Here is a 24,286-nt window from a genome sequence, read left to right as displayed (position 1 = left end):
CTTTAAATGATATATTTAATGGCCTTAAGAGCACAGTAAATATTACTCTAGATACAGGACGAGCTTTCCAGAAATGACGTCAGAAATACAGGTGCGGATAACTTGTGGTTGCAAACAGATGGATCAGTTACCTTGTTCCTTATGATGAGGCCTGTTGCTGGCTTGGCACGGGGGAGGCATTGTGGATCCACTGGTTTCCTTGGGGCTTTCCCACATGTTACACGATGCAACCTCTCAGAGGAAAGACTCCTTAAGATGTCCTGTGAGGCAAATCCCGGGATATGAAGGTGAATTATGACTCCAGTCATAATCCCTCATCACTCCCTGGCAGTGCCCCCTCCCTTCTTGTTCTCAGTGTTCCACTTACACCTCCATGGCCATGTCCTGTGATATGGAGATGAGGTGGTGTGGGAACAAAGGACACAGGATGACTCCCTGCCGTCACCCTGTAACAAGAGTTGTATCTCATTACAAGGCTATGGAAATAGCCAGACAGAACGACTCCAGTAAAAAATGGTTCATATCTCGCAAGCCATATTTCCGATAAATATGGCAACCATAGAAATGGTGTCTCTGCATGCGGACGATGCCGGCACACCCTTTTTATGGGAGCAGGACATTGGGAAATGCCCCAGGCGTGATATCAGCCAATGGGGAACTGGCAGACAGGTCATGAGTCCCCTCGTTCTGTAGCTAAATTCATAACTGTCACAATGAGAGCATTGGCGTCCGCCTACGACGCTCCCAGGCAAAGTTATGGCCAATATCCCCTTTGCTGGATAATTCTGATCCATGCAGGGGGAGTGGCAGTGCTTCCCTGTGAGGTCACTAAGGTAGGAGGGGACCTGGATCTGCCCAGGTTGATAACCCTACTTCGGCCATTTTCCAGGGTTCTTCTCGCTGGGGGCACGTGTAGGAAACATCTGTGGGAAGGATCCTAGAAACCTGGGTACAGCGCCCCCCTGTGGCCAGACGCAACAAGGTAACTGCTGGAACTGTGTATGCCTGTTTGTAACCCATGCTTTGATTGTAACTGTACTCTGACATATGTATATTCTGTAGATTCCCTATGTATATATTGTAGTTTCTAGTGTGCTTTAGGCTGATTAAATTATATAATTAATCTTGGGCTGTTCTGTTATCTCGATCTTGAATCCCACGTCTGTGTGTTCGGCTAATAGTTACCGTAAATCGGTTGGTGGCAGCGAATTGTGCCAAGGATTATTGTGGGGAGGCCAGTGAGATTCGGGGAGATTTTATATATTCCGCCCGCGGAGGTCGGGGGGAATATATACCTTACTCTCACCGGGGACCCTTCAATAATCGGCATAAGTAGTATAGCGGCCTCCTTGCTTATGGTCGGGCAATTCCATAATTGGCCTGACTATAAGAGGGGCGCTAGAGAGCGCGTCACGTGCTCTGTCTGTCGGTCGGGAGGTATAAAGGAGGGGTGACCCCCACTTGTTACCCCCCGATTGTGACGTACTGGTAGCCAGCGCGGGGGATTTTCTGAGTGACCCCCCCGGTGGTTTGTGACATATTGGTGGCATAGCGGTGGGATCGAGATAATAGTGTGTGTGAGTGTGAGACCCATACTCCCAGACACTAAAGACTGCCTGCAGCAGCTGTGGCTGCTGGGGTCTTCAGACTAGCTCAACACTAGAGTGTCAGAGTGCAGATACTGTAAGGTGTGTGGAGGCATCGGGTGTCAGTTCTGTGTCAGTGACCAAAAGTCTGCAAGAATGGCTGATGGCACCAGGAGCAGAGCTATGCAACTGGCCAATGCTAAGGCAGGAGCCGAAGAGAGGGAGGACGGTGCTGTGGACAGCAATGAGGAGGTTGCCCACGAGTCCTCCAGGAGCTCGACGCCAGAAAACCGTTCTGCCGAGGACATTGCGCAACCTGGCACTGCTGGACAAGATGAGGAGGAGCTCACCCAAGGTTCCTCAACGAGCCAGATGCCAGCCCTCCGCTCTGAAAGGGACAGTGAATCACCAGGCTCCGCAGCGTGCCGCAGATCACCACGTGCCATTCCACCGAGCCTGGGAGGCTCGGATAGCCTTCTTCAAATGGCTATGGCCCTTCTCCAGGCTGGAGACTAGAAGGGCTACAAGGAACTCCTGGCAGAGCGCAGGGCAGAGCGGCAGGCAGCGCGTGATGCTGAGGCTGCGGAGCGGCAAGCAGCGCGTGAAGAGCGCCAGGCAGAGCGTGAGGCTGCGGAGCGACAGGCAGACCGTGACTACCAGCTGCATCTAGCCAAGCTCCAGCCCTCATCAGCCACACGTGACCTTCAAGACACCAAACTTCCAAAGGTCCGTGTTGAGGACTTCCCAGTGCTGGAGAAAGGATGGAGACTTGGACTCTTTCTTGACTGCTTTTGAACGGACTTGCTTGCAGCACCATCTGGACAAGGACCAGTGGGCCAAATACCTGACCCCCCGTTTAAGGGGTAAGGCCCTGGAAATCCTTGGGGACTTGCCTGCTGAGGCAGATCAGGGCTACGACACCATCAAGCGGGCCCTGATCCAACAGTACAACCTCACTCCGGAGTCCTACCGCAAGAAGTTCCGGACCCTGCAGAAGGGACCAAAGGACTCCTGGGCTGACCACCGGCGGGCACTTGCCCGAGCTGCCGACCACTGGACCCAAGGCCTGCAGCTTTCCACCGGACCGGAGATCCTGGACTTGGTCATCACGGAGCAACTCTTGTGGAACTGCCCTGAGGATCTCCGCCAGTTCATCCGAGACCAGAAGCCAAAGGGGTCCACGGCTACAGCTGCCCTTGCCGATGACTACACCAACAACCGGGCCCCTGAGGCCAGGAGAGCGGCCACCAGCAGCACCTGGAGAGGGGGTAAGATGAATTCTGCGACTGCCCCACCTGCCCCTAGACTGCAGGGGGTGTCCCCCTCAACTCCCCTCTCCAGGCCCGTGGCGGAACCAAGACGGTGCCACCAGTGCAACCTACCTGGACACTTCAAGGCCATGTGCCCTCAGCGTCCCAAGGCCCCGGCTCCGTCCCCGTCCCAAGGGCCGCCCAAGGTGTATTGTGTGGGTGGGGGTGGTGGTAGCTCCCTGGACAGCTTCCAACCTGTCACCGTCGGCCGGTCTGTGACCATAGGACTGCGAGACAGCGCCTCGGAGGTGACTCTGGTGCGGCCTGAGATGGTGTCCCCCCCAAGACTTGATCCCTGGAAAAACCCTCGCTGTCTCCGGGATTGGAGGCACTGACCCGGCGCTGCCTGTTGCTGACATTTATGTGGACTGGGGCGCAGGGCGGGGGGTGAGGGAGGTGGGGGTAACTGATCGGATCCCTGCAAACGTGCTACTTGGGACAGATTTGGGGCAGATAACCTCCCAGTTTGGGCCCCCCCCAAGGGCTGAACCTTCAGCCAGTACTGACATGACTCCTGACAATGTTAATGTGTTATCTATGAATGATGTAAGGGAGGAGGGAGTGAACTCTGATATTTCTGCTTGCATAGACACCATAGACACACACGCAGCTGCAGCTGTGACAGGAGGGGAGGGGGTCAGAGAAAGGTGTGACAATGCCTCTACAAGTAACCAGCCTGTGAGCTGGGATCTGTTGCCCTCTGCAGGGATAAGCAGAGAGCAGGGTGCTGCAGGGGGAGGACCAGTGTGTGGGGTGGGGGCTACCACAGCAAATGTGGGGTCCCCAGAGATTTCACAGCGGGGTTCTGTTGCTGCAGGAGGGGAACAGGCAGGTGAGATTGGGGCCGGTCCAGGAGCGGAAGTGCTCCCAGGTAAGATCTCGGTGCATGGTTCCCCCACAACCGGGGTGTCAGGAAGCCAGGTAGGTCTGCCTGAACCGGCGACTTGGTCAGGAACGGAGGAGGAGCAGGCACGACCCACGGTCGTAGCGGCTGTGGCCGCTGTCACCCGCAGTGGGAGTGCTGGAAGCCAAGGGGCCTCCCGGAGGTCCGATAGCTCTTCCCCTTCTGACCAAGTGGCAGCCGAGTCAGGTGGAGGCCAGGACACAGGTCCCGGGGTACTGACTGAAGATGTGACAGTCTCGTCGATTCTGGCCACATCTAGTCAGGGGTTTCAGGCAGCGTTAGAAGCTGACGACAGCCTGAAAGCTCTTAAGGAGCAGGCGGCACAGCCTCCCTCGGACTCGGACCCGGAGCGAGTGGTCTGGGACCAAGGACGGCTGTACCGGGCCACGGTCCAGCAGGGTTCACCGGAGGCGTGGCCCAGGGACCGACAGTTGGTGGTACCCTATCCGTTCCGGACGGAGTTGTTGCGGATCGCACATGAGATTCCGATGGCCGGACACCTAGGGATCGCTAAGACCAAGGCCAGGTTAAACCAGCATTTCTACTGGCCAAAAATGGGGGCCGATGTGGCTGCCTACTGCCGTTCGTGTGAAACCTGTCAGAGAGTGGGGAAGGCGGGGCCACACCCCAAAAGCCCCACTAGTATCTCTGCCAATCATCGATGAGCCTTTCAGGAGGGTGGCTGTGGATCTGGTCGGCCCGCTGGCCATCCCCAGCAGCTCCGGGAAACGCTTCATACTGACGGTAGTGGACTATGCCACCCGGTACCCAGAAGCAGTGGCCTTGTCGTCCATTCGGGCTGACAAGGTGGCCACCGCATTGCTGGAGATTTTCTCCCGAGTGGGTTTTCCCCAGGAAATGCTCACTGACCGGGGGACCCAATTCATGTCCCAGCTGATGGAGGCCCTCTGTAAGCAAGTCCAGGTGCGACATCTGGTGGCCAGCCCGTACCATCCACAGACTAATGGCCTGTGCGAGCGGTTCAATGGCACCTTAAAGCAGATGCTTAAGATGTTGGTCGACTCCCATGGGCGTGACTGGGAGCGGTATCTCCCACACCTGTTATTTGCTTACCGGGAGGTTCCACAGGCCTCAACAGGATTCTCACCGTTTGAGCTCCTGTACGGGCGACGTGTGCGGGGCCCCCTGGGCTCTGGTGAAAGAGGCTTGGGAAGGGGATTTGGCCACCCCTGGAGTGTCGGTTATCGAGTATGTCATGCGCTTCCGGGACAAAATGCAGGCCTTGACGCAACTGGTACACGACAATATGGCTCAAGCCCAGGCCGATCAGAAGCGTTGTGTACGACCAGAACGCTTGTGAGAGGACCTACCAAGTGGGTCAAAAGGTGTGGGTACTGGTCCCCGTACCACAGGACAAGCTTCAGGCAGCCTGGGAAGGCCCATACCTCGTGTACCAGCAGCTCAACCCTGTAACGTACCTGGTCACCCTGGACCCTGCCCGTGGAAGGCGGAAGCCCTTCCATGTGAACATGATGAAGGCACATCATGAGCGGGAGGCATGTGCGCTCCCCGTGTGCAACCTGCCCGAGGAGGGAGAAGCGGAAACCCTCTTGTGATATGCTAGCCCAGGTTAGGGCAGGCGGATCCATTGAGGATGTGGAGGTTGGCCACCAGCTCTTGGAGGACCAACGGTCCCAGCTGTGGGCCACCCTACACCCCTTCCGGGGGTTGTTTACCAACCAGCCCGGAAGGACTGACTTGGCTGTCCATCACGTGGACACTGGGGATCATCCCCCGATCCGGCGTTCAGCATATCGGGTCTCCCTGGAGGTGCAGCAACACATGCGCCAGGAGATTGACGAGATGCTGAAGCTGGGGGTGATCCAGGCATCCAACAGCGCTTGGGCCTCGCCTGTAGTCCTCGTCCTAAGAAGGACCAAACCACTCGGTTCTGCGTGGACTACAGGGGGCTCAATGCGGTCACGGTCGCCGATGCGTACCCGATGCCACGCATCGATGACCTGCTCGATCAGTTGGCCGGGGCTCAGTACCTGACCATCATGGATCTGAGCCGGGGATATTGGCAGATCCCCCTGACTCGCAAGGCCAGGGAACGCTCTGCCTTTATTACCCCATTTGGACTGTACGAGTCCACGGTGATGCCATTCGGGATGAGGAATGCCCCTGCCACTTCCAGCGGATGGTCAACACCCTGCTCAAGGGACTTGAAGGGTACGCGGCCGCGTACCTGGATGACATTGCCGTCCTTCAGTCCCACCTGGGAGGACCACCTAGAGCATCTAGCACAGGTGCTCAGGCGGATCCACCGGGCAGGTTTGACCATCAAGCCGGGAAAGTGTCAGCTGGCCATGAGCGAGGTCCAGTACCTCGGTCACCGGGTAGGTGGGAGAACACTGAAGCCCGAGCCTGAGAAAGTGGAGGCCATCGCATCCTGGCCCACCCCCAGGACCAAGAAGCAGGTGATGTCCTTCTTGGGGACCGCTGGGTACTATAGGAGGTTTGTTCCATGCTATAGTAGCCTGGCAAAGCCCTTGACGGACCTCACCAAGAAGAAGCTGCCCTCTGCAGTCGATTGGACAATGGACTGCGAGACAGCCTTCCGGGCCCTAAAGGACGCCCTGTCCAGCCCGCCCGTGCTACAGGCAGCCGACTTCACGCGGCCCGTTTGTAGTACAGACCGACGCCAGTGACTTCGGCCTCGGTGCGGTGCTCAGCCAGGTGGGACTCTGCGAGCCAAGAGCACCCAGTCTTGTACCTGAGCAGGAAGCTGTTACCAAGGGAAGTTGCCTATTCCACGATGGAGAAGGAGTGCCTGGCCATAGTGTGGGCCCTGCAGCGTCTGCAACCCTATCTATACGGGCGCCACTTCATCGTGGAGACGGACCACAATCCCCTCAGCTGGTTGCACACCGTCTCTGGGACGAATGGGCGATTGTTGCGATGGAGCCTTGCGCTCCAGCAATACAACTTCACCATTCGCCACAAAAGGGGCCGTGACCACGGTAACGCAGACGGGGCTGTCCCGACAAGGAGAGGTCGCGGACGGGCGCACGGGGGAACACCGGAGTGTGCTGCCCCCCTAGCGCCCTCAAAAGGGGGGAGGTGTGAGGCAAATCCCGGGATATGAAGGTGAATTATGACTCCAGTCATAATCCCTCATCACTCCCTGGCAGTGCCCCCTCCCTTCTTGTTCTCAGTGTTCCACTTACACCTCCATGGCCATGTCCTGTGATATGGAGATGAGGTGGTGTGGGAACAAAGGACACAGGATGACTCCCTGCCGTCACCCTGTAACAAGAGTTGTATCTCATTACAAGGCTATGGAAATAGCCAGACAGAACGACTCCAGTAAAAAATGGTTCATATCTCGCAAGCCATATTTCCGATAAATATGGCAACCATAGAAATGGTGTCTCCGCATGCGGACGATGCCGGCACACCCTTTTTATGGGAGCAGGACATTGGGAAATGCCCCCAGGCGTGATATCAGCCAATGGGGAACTGGCAGACAGGTCATGAGTCCCCTCGTTCTGTAGCTAAATTCATAACTGTCACAATGAGAGCATTGGCGTCCGCCTACGACGCTCCCAGGCAAAGTTATGGCCAATATCCCCTTTGCTGGATAATTCTGATCCATGCAGGGGGAGTGGCAGTGCTTCCCTGTGAGGTCACTAAGGTAGGAGGGGACCTGGATCTGCCCAGGTTGATAACCCCTACTTCGGCCATTTTCCAGGGTTCTTCTCGCTGGGGGCACGTGTAGGAAACATCTGTGGGAAGGATCCTAGAAACCTGGGTACAGCGCCCCCCTGTGGCCAGACGCAACAAGGTAACTGCTGGAACTGTGTATGCCTGTTTGTAACCCATGCTTTGATTGTAACTGTACTCTGACATATGTATATTCTGTAGATTCCCTATTGTATATATTGTAGTTTCTAGTGTGCTTTAGGCTGATTAAATTATATAATTAATCTTGGGCTGTTCTGTTATCTCGATCTTGAATCCCACGTCTGTGTGTTCGGCTAATAGTTACCGTAAATCGGTTGGTGGCAGCGAATTGTGCCAAGGATTATTGTGGGGAGGCCAGTGAGATTCGGGGAGATTTTATATATTCCGCCCGCGGAGGTCGGGGGGAATATATACCTTACTCTCACCGGGGGACCCTTCAATAATCGGCATAAGTAGTATAGCGGCCTCCTTGCTTATGGTCGGGCAATTCCATAATTGGCCTGACTATAAGAGGGGCGCTAGAGAGCGCGTCACGTGCTCTGTCTGTCGGTCGGGAGGTATAAAGGAGGGGTGACCCCCACTTGTTACCCCCCGATTGTGACGTACTGGTAGCCAGCGCGGGGGATTTCTGAGTGACCCCCCCGGTGGTTTGTGACATGTCCGCTCTGATTTTTATGAACTTACGTACCTCCTATATACCGCCCCCTTTATGCCCTATGAGTGGGATGAAAATTAGGCTGTGCCTTCAGCTTCCAGAAAGTTATAAATTGGCAGTTTCCCCATATCTACACCTCTGCGTGACCAAGGCAGAAGATATGACCATCATATTTCCCATCAGGATTTTATCTATCCATAGGTAGGAAACACAAGGTGGCTACGGTCTTCCTATGACAAGTTATTATTTATGGGCTGATACGCACATCGCCACAGTTTAGGGAAAATATATGACGTGCGTCTCATCATCAGGAAGCTGGAATTATGCCTGCCACGCACTCCCCTATATTGTAAGTTCCCGGAGCCAGACTTACTGCAGAATGCCATTGAAGCTGTCTTGAGTCTTGCAGTTGCCCGCACACTCCCTGGCTGAAATACTTTGTCAGCAGGGGCTCGCTCTGGGTAGAGCTTCTTTCTCAGCTTTAATTGGCTTTTTGTCATCCGTCATTTGGTCTCCAGATCTGGGTGACTTCTTTCTGCTGCAGGACACGATGTGTGTAAATATGAAAAGTGGCAGTGGACCGACATGTATGAATGTCATATTACTCACAATATCCCTCACAGACCCCTCTATCGGACGCCCAGATCCGTCACAGTGCAGCACGGCTGTCAGGAATCGGACCCCTCTATCGGACCCCCGGATCTGTCACATTGCCACACAGCTGTCAGGAATCGGACCCCCGGATCTGTCACATTGCCGCACAGCTGTCAGGAATCGGACCCCTCTATCGGACCCCCGGATCTGTCACATTGCCGCACAGCTGTCAGGAATCGGACCCCCGGATCTGTCACATTGCCGCACAGCTGTCAGGAATCGGACCCCCGGATCTGTCACATTGCCGCACAGCTGTCAGGAATCGGACCCCCGGATCTGTCACATTGCAGCACAGCTGTCAGGAATCGGACCCCCGGATCTGTCACATTGCCGCACAGCTGTCAGGAATCGGACCCCCGGATCTGTCACATTGCCGCACAGCTGTCAGGAATCGGACCCCCGGATCTGTCACATTGCCGCACAGCTGTCAGGAATCGGACCCCCAGATCTGTCACATTGCAGCACAGCTGTCAGGAATCGGACCCCTGGATCTGTCACATTGCCGCACAGCTGTCAGGAATCGGATCCCCGGATCTGTCACATTGCCGCACAGCTGTCAGGAATCGGACCCCCGGATCTGTCACATTGGCGCATAGCTGTCAGGAATCGGACCCCCGGATCGGTCACATTGCCGCACAGCTGTCAGGAATCGGGCCCCTCTATCGGACCCCTGGATCTGTCACATTGCCGCACAGCTGTCAGGAATCGGACCCCCGGATCTGTCACATTGCCGCACAGCTGTCAGGAATCGGACCCCTGGATCTGTCACATTGGCGCACAGCTGTCAGGAATCGGACCCCCGGATCGGTCACATTGCCGCACAGCTGTCAGGAATCGGACCCCCGGATCGGTCACATTGCCGCACAGCTGTCAGGAATCGGACCCCCGGATCTGTCACATTGCCGCACAGATGTCAGGAATCGGACCCCCGGATCTGTCACATTGCCGCACAGCTGTCAGGAATCGGACCCCCGGATCTGTCACATTGCGGCACAGCTGTCAGGAATCGGGCCTCTTTTCCCGCCTGGTTTTCTTTACGCGGTGAATGACGGATTGTCCAGACCTTGATATGGGTATTTTTTTCCTTGTATTTTTGTTTTTTTAGCACCCGTACAATAAAACTGTACCATTTACAATAAAAAGAAAAATCTCAGTTCAAAACAAGGTAAAGTGGCGCGTGTTTCATGGCGCGACACGCGGCCGAGACCCCCAACACACGAGGGGCTTGTGTCATTTTATTTTTACTTTTCCTTTCCAGGAAGCGAACAGTCACACAAGTGTTTTTGTAGATTTTTTTCTTCTTTTTTTATCTTTCACTCCAAATTGCATTTTTTCTTTTAAAATTAGCATTTACTATAAAAAGTACGAAGCATTGGATGAAGCGGGAAGAGGAGCCCTGAGGACAATCACCTATTTCCTCCTCCCTGGTCTCTAGCCATGCTGTCTATGGTTTTGCCACGCCTGGCGGTGGTGCCCGGGGCGGTGGTGCCCGGGGCGGTGGTGCCCGGGGCGGTGGTGCCCGGGGCGGTGCTCTCCGTCAGTGCATGGTCGCCCATGTTACGTGTTATCAGTAGGCGCGCACAATGCTTGCAGCCAGTAGAAGGCCACGTTCCTGCAGGTTCGGTGGCTCGCACGCCCTGCTCCAATCACCCTCCTTGTCATCACCAGTTTTAAAGTTTATATTTCATATATGGACTGATTACGGGAAAAAGAAAAAAAAAAAAAGGTGGCCATTTTTCCTTGGCTATAAGTCATCTCTTGGGAGAGCGGAGCCATGATTGTCTACCCTGTGCTCATCCATTGTGGATAAACAGCGCCTTACTCACAGATGTCCGAACCTAAGAGTGGTGACCAGACAAACATGGTGGATGGAGGGAGGTGATGATGAAGGTGTTCCCTGTCGTCCATCCCCCACCCTGTGCGTACAATCTCATCCCCACTGGAGAAGCATAGATGAGCCACGGCAGATAGACGGCAAACAAGGGGCCCGGCCGGCAGCTGCGTTCACCGGTGCGGATGCTGCGGGAGCCGCCGGCCTTCCTCTCTCGCGGTTATTGCCTGTGATGCAGCTGGAGGGTCTCGCACGCGACTTGTGCCCGTCTGTCAGCTGTCAACGCTCTGGAATTCCACCGCGGAGCCCAGGAGCCGCACCAGTTCAGCCTCGAACTTCACCAGCTCCACCATTTCTCCGCAGTCCTGGGCCCAGTAGTCCGTGCCCTCGGCGGGCGTGAGGATCTGGCTGGTGAACACTTGCCGCGTGAACTCCTTCTTTTGCATGCTGACAATTTCAAAGTTGGGATATCGAGCTTGGAATATCCGGGAGGATAACTTCATCCTCTTCAGCACATCGGACACAAGGAACCAGTTACTGGGTCTGGGAAGAAAAGAGAAAAGAATGAGGAGGAACCGGCTGAGGATAGGAGCGCAGGGCTGCACCGCCAGCTGCACGAGACCGGGCACACATCTCCTGTGCGGATAGCAGCGCTATACACTAAGGATGGCGGATTACACAGCAGGATGCCGGTAACGGCCACACACATCAATATTGTGCAGCACATGCTGCTCATACACGCGATGTGCTGCCGAGAAAGAGGATTATTTACAAAGCTTGAAAATCCCAGCACCAGAAGAGCGAACAGGTCCCATTATTATCAGAGCACCCCCCACATAGAGCCTAATGGACACGCAAAGCCCACTGTCCGTCTGTACGGGGGTCCGGACCAGTAACTGCCGGGGAGAGGAGGATCTGTCTGACATCGGGCTGCAGACAGCGGCTCTCACACAGGACAGCGCTCCGCTCTATGCGGAGATGGCAGCAGCAAACCCATCTACCGTGTATGGGGGCAACGCCGTCCGTACACAGCTCCGCACAGCAGGCCCTAACAGCAGAGGGATGCCACTCCTGGCTGCGCCACACACAAGCCACTCCAGGGGTTTTCTGGGTTGGAAATGGGATTCTGCAGTGCGCACACTGTCAGGATAACGCCGAATCCAGCAGGAAAAAGCAGCAACGCAACAGTGTGATTGGCAGAGGCTCATGGCCGACCCAGGGGCCCCATAATGTCATCTGTCCAGGGATTCACTTCACTGGTGGAACTTCATTTAGCTGTTACCTAAAGAAAGCGAAGTGAGAAGAACGTAAAAGCCTGACATGACACGTTACCCGGACACGATGGCGACAGCGTTACCCAGACATGGCCTGCACCCATGGAGTCGCCAGACCACGAGAGCCTGCACCCGTAGAGTAGTCAGACCCCCGAGAGCCTGCACCCGTGGAGTTGTCAGACCCCGAGAGCCTGCACCCGTGGAGTAGTCAGACCCAGAGAGCTTGCACCCATGGAGTCGCCAGACCACGAGAGCCTGCACCCGTAGAGTAGTCAGACCCCCAAGAGCCTGCACCCGTGGAGTAGTCAGACCCCCGAGAGCCTGCACCCGTGGAGTAGTCAGACCCAGAGAGCCTGCACCCGTGGAGTAGTCAGACCCAGAGAGCCTGCACCCGTGGAGTCGTCAGACCCAGAGAGCCTGCACCCGTGGAGTAGTCAGACCCCCGAGAGCCTGCACCCGTGGAGTAGTCAGACCCAGAGAGCCTGCACCCGTGGAGTAGTCAGACCCCCGAGAGCCTGCACCCGTGGAGTAGTCAGACCCAGAGAGCTTGCACCCATGGAGTCGCCAGACCACGAGAGCCTGCACCCGTAGAGTAGTCAGACCCCCAAGAGCCTGCACCCGTGGAGTAGTCAGACCCCCGAGAGCCTGCACCCGTGGAGTAGTCAGACCCAGAGAGCCTGCACCCGTGGAGTAGTCAGACCCAGAGAGCCTGCACCCGTGGAGTCGTCAGACCCAGAGAGCCTGCACCCGTGGAGTAGTCAGACCCCCGAGAGCCTGCACCCGTGGAGTAGTCAGACCCAGAGAGCCTGCACCCGTGGAGTAGTCAGACCCCCGAGAGCCTGCACCCGTGGAGTAGTCAGACCCCCGAGAGCCTGCACCCGTGGAGTAGTCAGACCCCCGAGAGCCTGCACCCGTGGAGTAGTCAGACCCAGAGAGCCTGCACCCGTGGAGTAGTCAGACCCCCGAGAGCCTGCACCCGTGGAGTAGTCAGACCCCCGAGAGCCTGCACCCGTGGAGTAGTCAGACCCAGAGAGCCTGCACCCGTGGAGTAGTCAGACCCAGAGAGCCTGCACCCGTGGAGTCGTCAGACCCAGAGAGCCTGCACCCGTGGAGTTGTCAGACCCCGAGAGCCTGCACCCGTGGAGTCGTCAGACCCCGAGAGCCTGCACCCGTGGAGTAGTCAGACCCCCGAGAGCCTGCACCCGTGGAGTTGTCAGACCCCGAGAGCCTGCACCCGTGGAGTCGTCAGACCCCGAGAGCCTGCACCCGTGTAGTCAGACCCCCGAGAGCCTGCACCCATGGAATCGCCAGACCCCGAGAGCCTGCACCCGTGGAGTAGTCAGACCCAGAGAGCCTGCACCCGTGGAGTAGTCAGACCCCTGAGAGCCTGCACCCGTAGAGTAGTCAGACCCAGAGAGCCTGCACCCGTGGAGTAGTCAGACCCCCGAGAGCCTGCACCCGTGGAGTAGTCAGACCCCCGAGAGCCTGCACCCGTGGAGTAGTCAGACCCCCGAGAGCCTGCACCCATGGAATCGCCAGACCCCGAGAGCCTGCACCCGTGGAGTAGTCAGACCCCCGAGAGCCTGCACCCGTGGAGTAGTCAGACCCCCGAGAGCCTGCACCCATGGAATCGCCAGACCACGAGAGCCTGCACTCGTGGAGTAGTCAGACCCAGAGAGCCTGCACCCATGGAGTCGCCAGACCACGAGAGCCTGCACCCGTAGAGTAGTCAGACCCCCAAGAGCCTGCACCCGTGGAGTAGTCAGACCCAGAGAGCCTGCACCCGTGGAGTAGTCAGACCCAGAGAGCCTGCACCCATGGAGTCGCCAGACCACGAGAGCCTGCACCCGTAGAGTAGTCAGACCCCCGAGAGCCTGCACCCGTGGAGTAGTCAGACCCAGAGAGCCTGCACCCGTGGAGTAGAGCCTGCACCCGTGGAGTCGTCAGACCCAGAGAGCCTGCACCCGTGGAGTAGTCAGACCCCCGAGAGCCTGCGCCCGTGGAGTAGTCAGACCCAGAGAGCCTGCACCCGTGGAGTAGTCAGACCCCCGAGAGCCTGCACCCGTGGAGTAGTCAGACCCCCGAGAGCCTGCACCCGTGGAGTAGTCAGACCCAGAGAGCCTGCACCCGTGGAGTAGTCAGACCCCCGAGAGCCTGCACCCGTGGAGTAGTCAGACCCCCGAGAGCCTGCACCCGTGGAGTAGTCAGACCCAGAGAGCCTGCACCCGTGGAGTCGTCAGACCCCCGAGAGCCTGCACCCGTGGAGTAGTCAGACCCCCGAGAGCCTGCACCCATGGAATCGCCAGACCACGAGAGCCTGCACCCATGGAATCGCCAGACCCTGAGAGCCTGCACCCGTGGAGTAGTCAGACCCCCGAGAGCCTGCACCCGTGGAGTTGTCAGACCCCGAGAGCCTGCACCCGTGGAATAGTCAGACCCCAAGAGCATGCACCCGTGGAGTAGTCAGACCCCCGAGAGCCTGCACCCATGGAATCGCCAGACCACGAGAGCCTGCACCCGTGGAGTAGTCAGACCCCCGAGAGCCTGCACCCGTGGAGTAGTCAGACCCAGAGAGCCTGCACCCGTGGAGTAGTCAGACCCCCGAGAGCCTGCACCCGTGGAGTAGTCAGACCCCCGAGAGCCTGCACCAGTGGAGTAGTCAGACCCCCGAGAGTCTGCACCCGTGGAGTAGTCAGACCCCCGAGAGCCTGCACCCGTGGAGTAGTCAGACCCCCGAGAGCCTGCACCCGTGGAGTCGTCAGACCCCCGAGAGCCTGCACCCGTGGAGTCGTCAGACCCCCGAGAGCCTGCACCCGTGGAGTCGTCAGACCCCCGAGAGCCTGCACCCGTGGAGTCGTCAGACCCCCGAGAGCCTGCACCCGTGGAGTAGTCAGACCCCCGAGAGCCTGCACCCGTGGAGTCGTCAGACTCCCAACAGCCTGCACCCGTGGAGTAGTCAGACCCCCGAGAGCCTGCACCCGTGGAGTAGTCAGACCCAGAGAGCCTGCACCCGTGGAGTAGTCAGACCCCCGAGAGCCTGCACCCGTGGAGTAGTCAGACCCAGAGAGCCTGCACCCGTGGAGTCGTCAGACCCCCGAGAGCCTGCACCCGTGGAGTAGTCAGACCCCCGAGAGCCTGCACCCGTGGAGTAGTCAGACCCAGAGAGCCTGCACCCGTGGAGTAGTCAGACCCCCGAGAGCCTGCACCCGTGGAGTCGTCGGACCCAGAGAGCCTGCACCCGTGGAGTCGTCGGACCCTGGCTCAACTATTTTTTGAGATTGTATAAACAATATAGAACAAGAAAGGTAGATTCTACAAATGGCCACAAGAGGTCAGTGTTTTTCACAAGTCTGCAGGAATCTTTCGGCAATTTGTAAGATTACAACTCCCATCATGTCAATGCTGATGAGGCCTGAAAGCTGCGGCGCCCTGCACGGGGGTGAGCTCAGAGCGGTCGGTCTGGGGTGGGCTGCAGCAGTCGGCAGGGACCCTCCATATATCTGCTTTTTTGTTGCCAGCTCCTTTTTCACTATCCGTGCCCCGGCAGCAGGCGGATTGTGCAGATGTCCCGTGGGTCCCACCCTCCCCCGAGGCATTGCACAGTGGACCTGCCGCCGAGCCCTCCTGAGCGGACACTTACCCGCTGTTCAGCGACACGTGCAGGTTGTAGCAGGAAATGAGCGGCGAGTCTGAAAACTCAAACAAGAAGTCATCGTCCTGCGGCTTCTCCCCCTCCGGCTCCTCCGCGCAGGCGTCCGACGCGTCCAGCAGGACATCATGGCCAATCTCATCCTGAGGATCTAAGAGAGAAGCAGTGAGAGCAGTGAGGAGCAGAGATGCGGCAGCCACGGGCAGCAGGGCATGCTGGGACATGTAGTGTCACTGCTGGAGGGGAGGACAAGTGAATATCACCATGGAGAGGTGAGAGTCCGACAGTGAAGGGACACAGGCCACGTGTGCGAGGAGGAGGGCAGGAGACCGCGTGTGCGAGGAGGAGGGCAGGAGACCGCGTGTGCGAGGAGGAGGGCAGGAAACCGCGTGTGCGAGGAGGAGGGCAGGAGACCGCGTGTGCGAGGAGGAGGGCAGGAGACCGCGTGTGCGAGGAGGAGGGCAGGAGACCGCGTGTGCGAGGAGGAGGGCAGGAGACCGCGTGTGCGAGGAGGAGGGCAGGAGACCGCGTGTGCGAGGAGGAGGGCAGGAGACCGCGTGTGCGAGGAGGAGGGCAGGAGGCCGCGTGTGCGAGGAGGAGGGCAGGAGGCCGCGTGTGCGAGGAGGAGGGCAGGAGGCCGCGTGTGCGAGGAGGAGGGCAGGAGGCCGCGTGTGCGAGGAGGAGGGCAGGAGACCGCGTGTGCGAGGAGGAGGGCAGGAGACCGCGTGTGCGAGGAGGAGGGCAGGAGACCGCGTGTGCGAGGAGGAGGGCAGGAGGCCGCGTGTGCGAGGAGGAGGGCAGGAGGCCGCGTGTGCGAGGAGGAGGGCAGGAGACCGCGTGTGCGAGGAGGAGGGCAGGAGGCCGCGTGTGCGAGGAGGGCAGGAGACCGCGTGTGCGAGGAGGAGGGCAGGAGACCGCGTGTGCGAGGAGGAGGGCAGGAGACCGCGTGTGCGAGGAGGAGGGCAGGAGACCGCGTGTGCGAGGAGGAGGGCAGGAGACCGCGTGTGCGAGGAGGAGGACAGGAGACCGCGTGTGCGAGGAGGAGGGCAGGAGACCGCGTGTGCGAGGAGGAGGGCAGGAGACCGCGTGTGCGAGGAGGAGGGCAGGAGACCGCGTGTGCGAGGAGGAGGGCAGGAGGCCACGTGTACAAGGAGGAGGGCAGGAGGCCACGTGTACGAGGAGGAGGAGGGCAGGAGGCCACGTGTACGAGGAGGAGGAGGGCAGGAGGCCACGTGTACGAGGAGGAGGAGGGCAGGAGGCCACGTGTACGAGGAGGAGGGCAGGAGGCCACGTGTACAAGGAGGAGGGCAGGAGGCCACGTGTACAAGGAGGAGGGCAGGGGACCGCGTGCGCGAGGAGGAGGGCAGGGGACCGCGTGCGCGAGGAGGAGGGCAGGAGGCCACGTGCGCGAGGAGGAGGGCAGGAGGCCACGTGCACGAGGAGGAGGGCAGGAGGCCACGTGTACGAGGAGGAGGGCAGGAGGTCACGTGTACGAGGAGGAGGGCAGGAGGCCACGTGTACAAGGAGGAGGGCAGGAGGCCACGTGTACGAGGAGGAGGTCACTCACCTAACACTGAGCTGCTGAAGAAGTCCCAGGACGCCCGCGGGTCCCCATCACAACGGCCTCGCAGATCAGAGAGGTAATCTACAAGAGAAACACCAGGGATGTAATATGTGCATCATGAGCAGTTGTATCCGGACCCAATACTTGTCACAGCAGAGGTTTTGCTACAACTGCATCCCACCCAGATAACCCTCTATTCACATCAGCAACTGAAATCTCTCAGAGCCCTTGCTGCAATGGGCCAGATACAGCCACGTTCAGCCTCCGGGCACAAACAAGGTTTCCCTTTATGGAAAGCAGAAATCTGGAAAATTGTGAGAAACTGAAGATTCATTTTGTTACACAAAGAAGGCATGCTGAGTATTGTAGTACTCCTGCCCAGCCTGGTGCATGGACATAAGTGCAGCCTTACCACTCAGAAAGGTCCTCATGGCCTCGCTGCTGGCCAGTCTCACAGGTGTCTGCCCGGAATATGTGGCCAGGGTGGGATCTGCTCCGTAGGACAGCAGGAGCCACACGGTTTCCAGGTTGTCATTGACCCACGGCGTCATGAATGGGCCTGTCCCAAAGAAGAACACATGATGTGAGGGCCGAGATCAGCCAAAGACATCACTAAATCGCTGCATGAAGGTTCAGTCATTATTTCTGGATAATTAGGCTGGACCTCTCGGCATCGGCCTCGATCTCTCCGCATCGGCCATGCCACAGCCTTTCTGCAGGGAGGAGGACAGACGGCCAAACTGCAGCATTTCCAGGGAGACTGAACCATACTTCAATGCACAGCCACGGCGGCTCCGCCCCACTCACCTGGTCCCGTCCTGCGCGCTGCAGTTCACATTTGCTCCATTCTCCAGCAGGATCCGGAGGATGGACGTCCAGCCGCGTGCACAAGCTTCGTGCAGGGCAGTGTATCCCGCATTGTCCCTGTGGTTGATGTCACCCTGATCGCGCTGAAGACAGTACAGTACCACATCCTGGGGAAGAATCATCACACAGGACGGTCAGTAACAAGAGACAACGGGGGGAGGGGGAGGGAGAGGGAGGCAAGGACAGCGGAGAGGGAGGCAAGGCCAGCGGAGAAAAGAGGCAAGGCCAGCGGAGAAAAGAGGCAAGGCCAGCGGAGAAAAGAGGCAAGGCCAGCGGAGAAAAGAGGCAAGGCCAGCGGAGAAAAGAGGCAAGGCCAGCGGAGAAAAGAGGCAAAGCCAGCGGAGAAAAGAGGCAAGGACAGCGGAGAAAAGAGGCAAGGCCAGCGGAGAAAAGAGGCAAGGCCAGCGGAGAAAAGAGGCAAGGCCAGCAGAGAAAGAGGCAAGGCCAGCAGAGAAAGAGGCAAGGCCAGCAGAGAAAGAGGCAAGGCCAGCGGAGAAAAGAGGCAAGGCCAGCGGAGAAAAGAGGCAAGGACAGCGGAGAAAAGAGGCTAGGCCAGCGGAGAAAGAGGCAAAGCCAGCGGAGAAAAGAGGCAAGGCCAGCGGAGAAAAGAGGCAAGGCCAGCGGAGAAAAGAGGCAAGGCCAGCGGAGAAAAGAGGCAAGGACAGCGGAGAAAAGAGGCAAGGCCAGCGGAGAAAAGAGGCAAGGCCAGCAGAGAAAGAGGCAAGGCCAGCAGAGAAAGAGGCAAAGGGGGAGGAGACGGCAGCAGAGGGGGAGGAGACGGCAGCAGAGGGGGAGGAGACGGCAGCAGAGGGGGAGGAGACGGCAGCAGAGGGGGAGGAGAAGACAGCAGAGGGGGAGGAGAAGACAGCAGAGGGGGAGGAGAAGACAGCAGAGGGGAGGAAAGGATGAGGGAGGACAACGGAGAGAAGTGAAGGACAGCGCCTCGGGAGGGAAGGACAGCGCCTCGGGAGGGAAGGACAGAGCGTCTCGGAGGAGGGAAGGACAGCGCCTCGGAGAGGGAAGGACAGCGCCTCGGAGAGGGAAGGACAGCGTCTCGGGAGGGGAGGACAGCGTCTCGGGAGGGGAGGACAGCGTCTCGGGAGGGGAGGACAGCGTCTCGGGAGGGGAGGACAGCGTCTCGGGAGGGAAGGACAGCGCCTCGGGAGGGAAGGACAGCGCCTCGAAGGGAAGGACAGCGTCTCGGGAGGGAAGGACAGCGTCTCGGGAGGGAAGGACAGCGTCTCGGGAGGGAAGGACAGCGTCTCGGAGAGGGAAGGACAGCGTCTCGGAGAGGGAAGGACAGCGTCTCGGAGAGGGAAGGACAGCGTCTCGGAGAGGGAAGGACAGCGTCTCGGGAGGGAAGGACAGCGCCTCGGGAGGGAAGGACAGCGTCTCGGGAGGGAAGGACAGCGCCTCGGGAGGGAAGGACAGCGCCTCGGGAGGGAAGGACAGCGCCTCGGGAGGGAAGGACAGCGTCTCGGAGAGGGAAGGACAGCGTCTCGGAGAGGGAAGGACAGCGGTCTCGGAGAGGGAAGGACAGCGTCTCGGAGAGGGAAGGACAGCGTCTCGGAGAGGGAAGGACAGCGTCTCGGAGAGGGAAGGACAGCGTCTCGGAGAGGGAAGGACAGCGTCTCGGAGAGGGAAGGACAGCGTCTCGGAGAGGGAAGGACAGCGTCTCGGAGAGGGAAGGACAGCGTCTCGGAGAGGGAAGGACAGCGTCTCGGGAGGGGAGGACAGCGTCTCGGAGTGGGAGGACAGCGTCTCGGGAGGGGAGGACAGCGTCTCGGGAGGGAGGACAGCGTCTCGGGAGGGAAGGACAGCGTCTCGGGAGGGAAGGACAGCGTCTCGGGAGGGAAGGACAGCGTCTCGGAGAGGGAAGGACAGCGTCTCGGAGAGGGAAGGACAGCGTCTCGGAGAGGGAAGGACAGCGTCTCGGAGGGAGGACAGCGTCTCGGAGAGGGAAGGACAGCGTCTCGGAGAGGGAAGGACAGCGTCTCGGAGAGGGAAGGACAGCGTCTCGGAGAGGGAGGACAGCGTCTCGGAGAGGGAAGGACAGCGTCTCGGGAGGGAGGACAGCGTCTCGGGAGGGGAGGACAGCGTCTCGGGAGGGGAGGACAGCGTCTCGGGAGGGAGGACAGCGTCTCGGGAGGGGAGGACAGCGTCTCGGGAGGGGAGGACAGCGTCTCGGGAGGGGAGGACCAGCGTCTCGGGAGGGGAGGACAGCGTCTCGGGAGGGGAGGACAGCGTCTCGGGAGGGGAGGACAGCGTCTCGGGAGGGGAGGACAGCGTCTCGGGAGGGAAGGGACAGCGTCTCGGGAGGAGAAGGAAGGACAGCGTCTCGGGAGGGAAGGACAGCGTCTCGGAGGGAAGGACAGCGTCTCGGGAGGGGAGAACAGCGTCTCGGGAGGGGAGGACAGCGTCTCGGGAGGGGAGGACAGCGTCTCGGGAGGGGATGACAGCGTCTCGGGGAGGGGATGACAGCGTCTCGGGAGGGGATGACAGCGTCTCGGGAGGGGGATGACAAGCGTCTCGGGAGGGAAGGACAGCGTCTCGGGAGGGAAGGACAGCGTCTCGGGAGGGAGGACAGCGTCTCGGGAGGGAGGACAGCGTCTCAGGAGGGGAGGACAGCGTCTCGGGAGGGGAGGACAACGTCTCGGGAGGGGAGGACAGCGTCTCGGGAGGGGAGGACAGCGTCTCGGGACGGGAAGAGTAAAGAGGGTGTTACTGTGAATGGTGGAGAGCAGGGTGTTTGGGAAATTGCGTTCTGTCTGAGAATATCGGGGGCGCGTTGCTCTGTTGGCTCCACTCTGCCCATCTTTACTGTTCCCCATTGTGTCGATTTCTCTCCGCAGCCCAGAGACGAGCGATATTCACCTGTGTAGTCCATTGATGGACTCTCTCCTGCCCCGCTCGTCCCCTCACCTTGTAACCCAGCCGTGCAGCTCGCTGTAGCAGGGTCTCGCCAGCGTTCTTATTCACAATAAGCCTTCGGGCTTCGGGGGGCATGTTATGGCTGTCACATGACCCAAGGCTGCTTGTCCGACGAGATCGGCATGGGTTCCTGGATGACAGCTCTTCCGGGGGGATTTACTGGGAGTCAGGCTGCTCCGCCAACCCCTTCCCTACATTAGAAATATGACAAATTACAAGATGGACGACGAGAAGAACTAAGAAAATGTCACAGTGACTGCAGAAAATGACAGATAAAGGGCAGATTCAGACGTAAACTCCATGGAGATGCACGGGGCGAGCGCTGCGGGGGGGGGGGGATATCTGTAATGGGGGAATGGTCTGCAGGCTCCGTCCATCACACGGCATCAGCCTGACGCTCCACTGCTCCCTCTTCCTCACACTCTGCTCTGTCTCCACATCCTCCTGCCCAGTAGTCATGGACCGTCCATGATGAGCGCGCGCTACCTATAGTGCCACTGTGACCTGTGAGCCGGACCCCACTCCTCCTGCCCAGTAGTCATGGACCATCTATGATGAGCGCGTTCTACCTATAGTGCCACCGTGACCTGTGAGCCGGACCCCACTCCTCCTGCCCAGTAGCTCCTGGACCATCCATGATGAGCGCGCTCTACCTATAGTGCCACTGTGACCTGTGAGCCGGACCCCACTCCTCCTGCCCAGTAGCTCCTGGACCATCCATGATGAGCGCGCGCTACCTATAGTGCCCCTGTGACCTGTGAGCCGGACCCCACTCCTCCTGCCCAGTAGTCATGGACCCGTCCATGATGAGCGCGCGCTACCTATAGTGCCACCCGTGACCTGTGAGCCGGACCCCACTCCTCCTGCCCAGTAGCTCCTGGACCATCCATGATGAGCGCGCTCTACCTATAGTGCCACTGTGACCTGTGAGCCGGACCCCCACTCCTCCTGCCCAGTAGCTCCTGGACCATCCATGATGAGCGCGCGCTACCTATAGTGCCCCTGTGACCTGTGAGCCGGACCCCACTCCTCCTGCCCAGTAGTCATGGACCCGTCCATGATGAGCGCGCGCTACCTAAAGTGCCACCGTGACCTGTGAGCCGGACCCCACTCCTCCTGCCCAGTAGCTCCTGGACCATCATGATGAGCGCGTTCTACCTACAGTGCCCCCGTGACCTGTGAGCCGGACCCCACTCCTCCTGCCAAGTAGCTCCTGGACCGTCCATGATGAGCGCGCTCTACCTATAGTGCCCCTGTGACCTTTGAGCCGGACCCCACTCCTCCTGCCCAGTAGTCATGGGACCATCCATGATGAGCGCGTTCTACCTATAGTGCCACCGTGACCTGTGAGCCGGACCCCACTCCTCCTGCCCAGTAGTCATGGACCGTCCATGATGAGCGCGCGCTACCTATAGTGCCCCTGTGACCTGTGAGCCGGACCCACTCCTCCTGCCCAGTAGTCATGGACCGTCCATGATGAGCGCGCTCTACCTATAGTGCCCCCGTGACCCGTGAGCCGGACCCCACTCCTCCTGCCCAGTAGTCATGGACCGTCCATGATGAGCGCGCGCTACCTATAGTGCCCCTGTGACCTGTGAGCCGGACCCCACTCCTACTGCCCAGTAGCTCCTGGACCATCCATGATGAGCGCGCTCTACCTATAGTGCCCCTGTGACCTGTGAGCCGGACCCCACTCCTCCTGCCCAGTAGTCATGGACCGTCCATGATGAGCGCGCTCTACCTATAGTGCCCCCGTGACCTGTGAGCCGGACCCCATTCCTCCTGCCCAGTAGTCATGGACCGTCCATGATGAGCCCGCTCTACCTATAGTGCCCCCGTGACCTGTGAGCCGGACCCCACTCCTGCCCAGTACTCATGGACCGTCCATGATGAGCCCGCTCTACCTATAGTGCCCCCGTGACCCGTGAGCCGGACCCCACTCCTCATGCCCAGTAACTCCTGGACCACCCATGATAAGCACGCTCTACCTATAGTGCCCCCCATTTCTGTACAGCCACATGCCTGCATACAAGGGGCAGCCCGCCATCCTGTACAGCCACACATCTGCATACAAGGGGCAGCCCACCATCTGTACAGCCACACACCCGCATATAAGGGGCAGCCCACCATCTGTACAGCCACACACCCGCATACAAGGGGCAGCCCACCATCTGTACAGCCACACACCCGCATACAAGGGGCATCCACCATCTCTACAGCCACACACCCGCATACAAGGGGCAGCCCACCATCTGTACGGCCACACACCCGCATACAAGGGGCATCCACCATCTGTACAGCCACACACCCGCATACAAGGGGCATCCACCATCTGTACAGCCACACACCCGCATACAAGGGGCATCCACCATCTCTACAGCCCACACACCCGCATACAAGGGGCAGCCCACCATCTGTACAGCCACACACCCGCATACAAGGGGCAGCCCGCCATCTCTACAGCCACACACCCGCATACAAGGAGCAGCCCACCATCTGTACAGCCACACACCCGCATACAAGGAGCAGCCCGCCATCTCTACAGCCACACACCCGCATACAAGGGGCATCCACCATCTGTACAGCCACACACCCGCATAAAAGGTGCAGCCCACCATCTGTACAGCCACACACCCGCATACAAGGGGCAGCCCACCATCTGTACAGCCACACACCCGCATACAAGGGACAGCCCACCATCTGTACAGCCACACACCCACATACAAGGGGCAGCCCACCATCTGTACAGCTACACACCCGCATACAAGGGGCAGCCCACCATCTGTACGGCCACACACCCGCATGCAAGGGGCAACCCACCATCTGTACAGCCACACACCCGCATATAAGGGGCATCCACCATCTGTACAGCCACACACCCGCATACAAGGGGCAGCCCACCATCTGTACGGCCACACACCCGCATACAAGGAGCAGCCCGCCATCTGTACAGCCACACACCCGCATACAAGGGGCATCCACCATCTGTACAGCCACACACCCGCATACAAGGGGCATCCACCATCTGTACAGCCACACACCCGCATACAAGGGGCATCCACCATCTGTACGGCCACACACCCGCATACAAGGGGCATCCACCCATCTGTACAGCCACACACCCGCATATAAGGGGCATCCACCATCTGTACAGCCACACACCCGCATATAAGGGGCATCCACCATCTGTACAGCCACAACACCCGCATATAAGGGGCAGCCCGCCATCTCTACAGCCACACACCCGCATACAAGGGGCAGCCCACCATCTGTACGGCCACACACCCCGCATACAAGGGGCATCCACCATCTGTACGGCCACACACCCGCATACAAGGGGCAGCCCACCATCT

General features: G+C 59.0%; 1 protein-coding gene across 1 annotated transcript in view; it reads right to left on the bottom strand.

Annotated features, from left to right (window-relative positions):
- Nucleotides 1-9,887: 9,887 nt before the first annotated feature.
- Nucleotides 9,888-24,286, bottom strand: part of BCORL1 (BCL6 corepressor like 1) — a 126,626-nt gene continuing 112,227 nt past the window's right edge. The window contains 8 exon segments of the mRNA XM_075323048.1: nt 9,888-11,191; nt 15,563-15,722; nt 17,139-17,216; nt 17,548-17,674; nt 17,676-17,694; nt 17,943-18,109; nt 20,925-21,061; nt 21,064-21,124. Coding sequence (XP_075179163.1) covers nt 10,921-11,191; nt 15,563-15,722; nt 17,139-17,216; nt 17,548-17,674; nt 17,676-17,694; nt 17,943-18,109; nt 20,925-21,061; nt 21,064-21,124 — 1,020 coding nt within the window. The 3' untranslated portion in view covers nt 9,888-10,920.

The sequence above is a fragment of the Anomaloglossus baeobatrachus genome, chromosome 9, assembly GCF_048569485.1.
Source record: "Anomaloglossus baeobatrachus isolate aAnoBae1 chromosome 9, aAnoBae1.hap1, whole genome shotgun sequence".
Lineage (NCBI taxonomy): Eukaryota > Metazoa > Chordata > Amphibia > Anura > Aromobatidae > Anomaloglossus > Anomaloglossus baeobatrachus.
The sequence above is the reverse complement of the archived record's forward strand: the minus strand, read 5'-3'. Positions and strand labels throughout refer to the sequence as shown.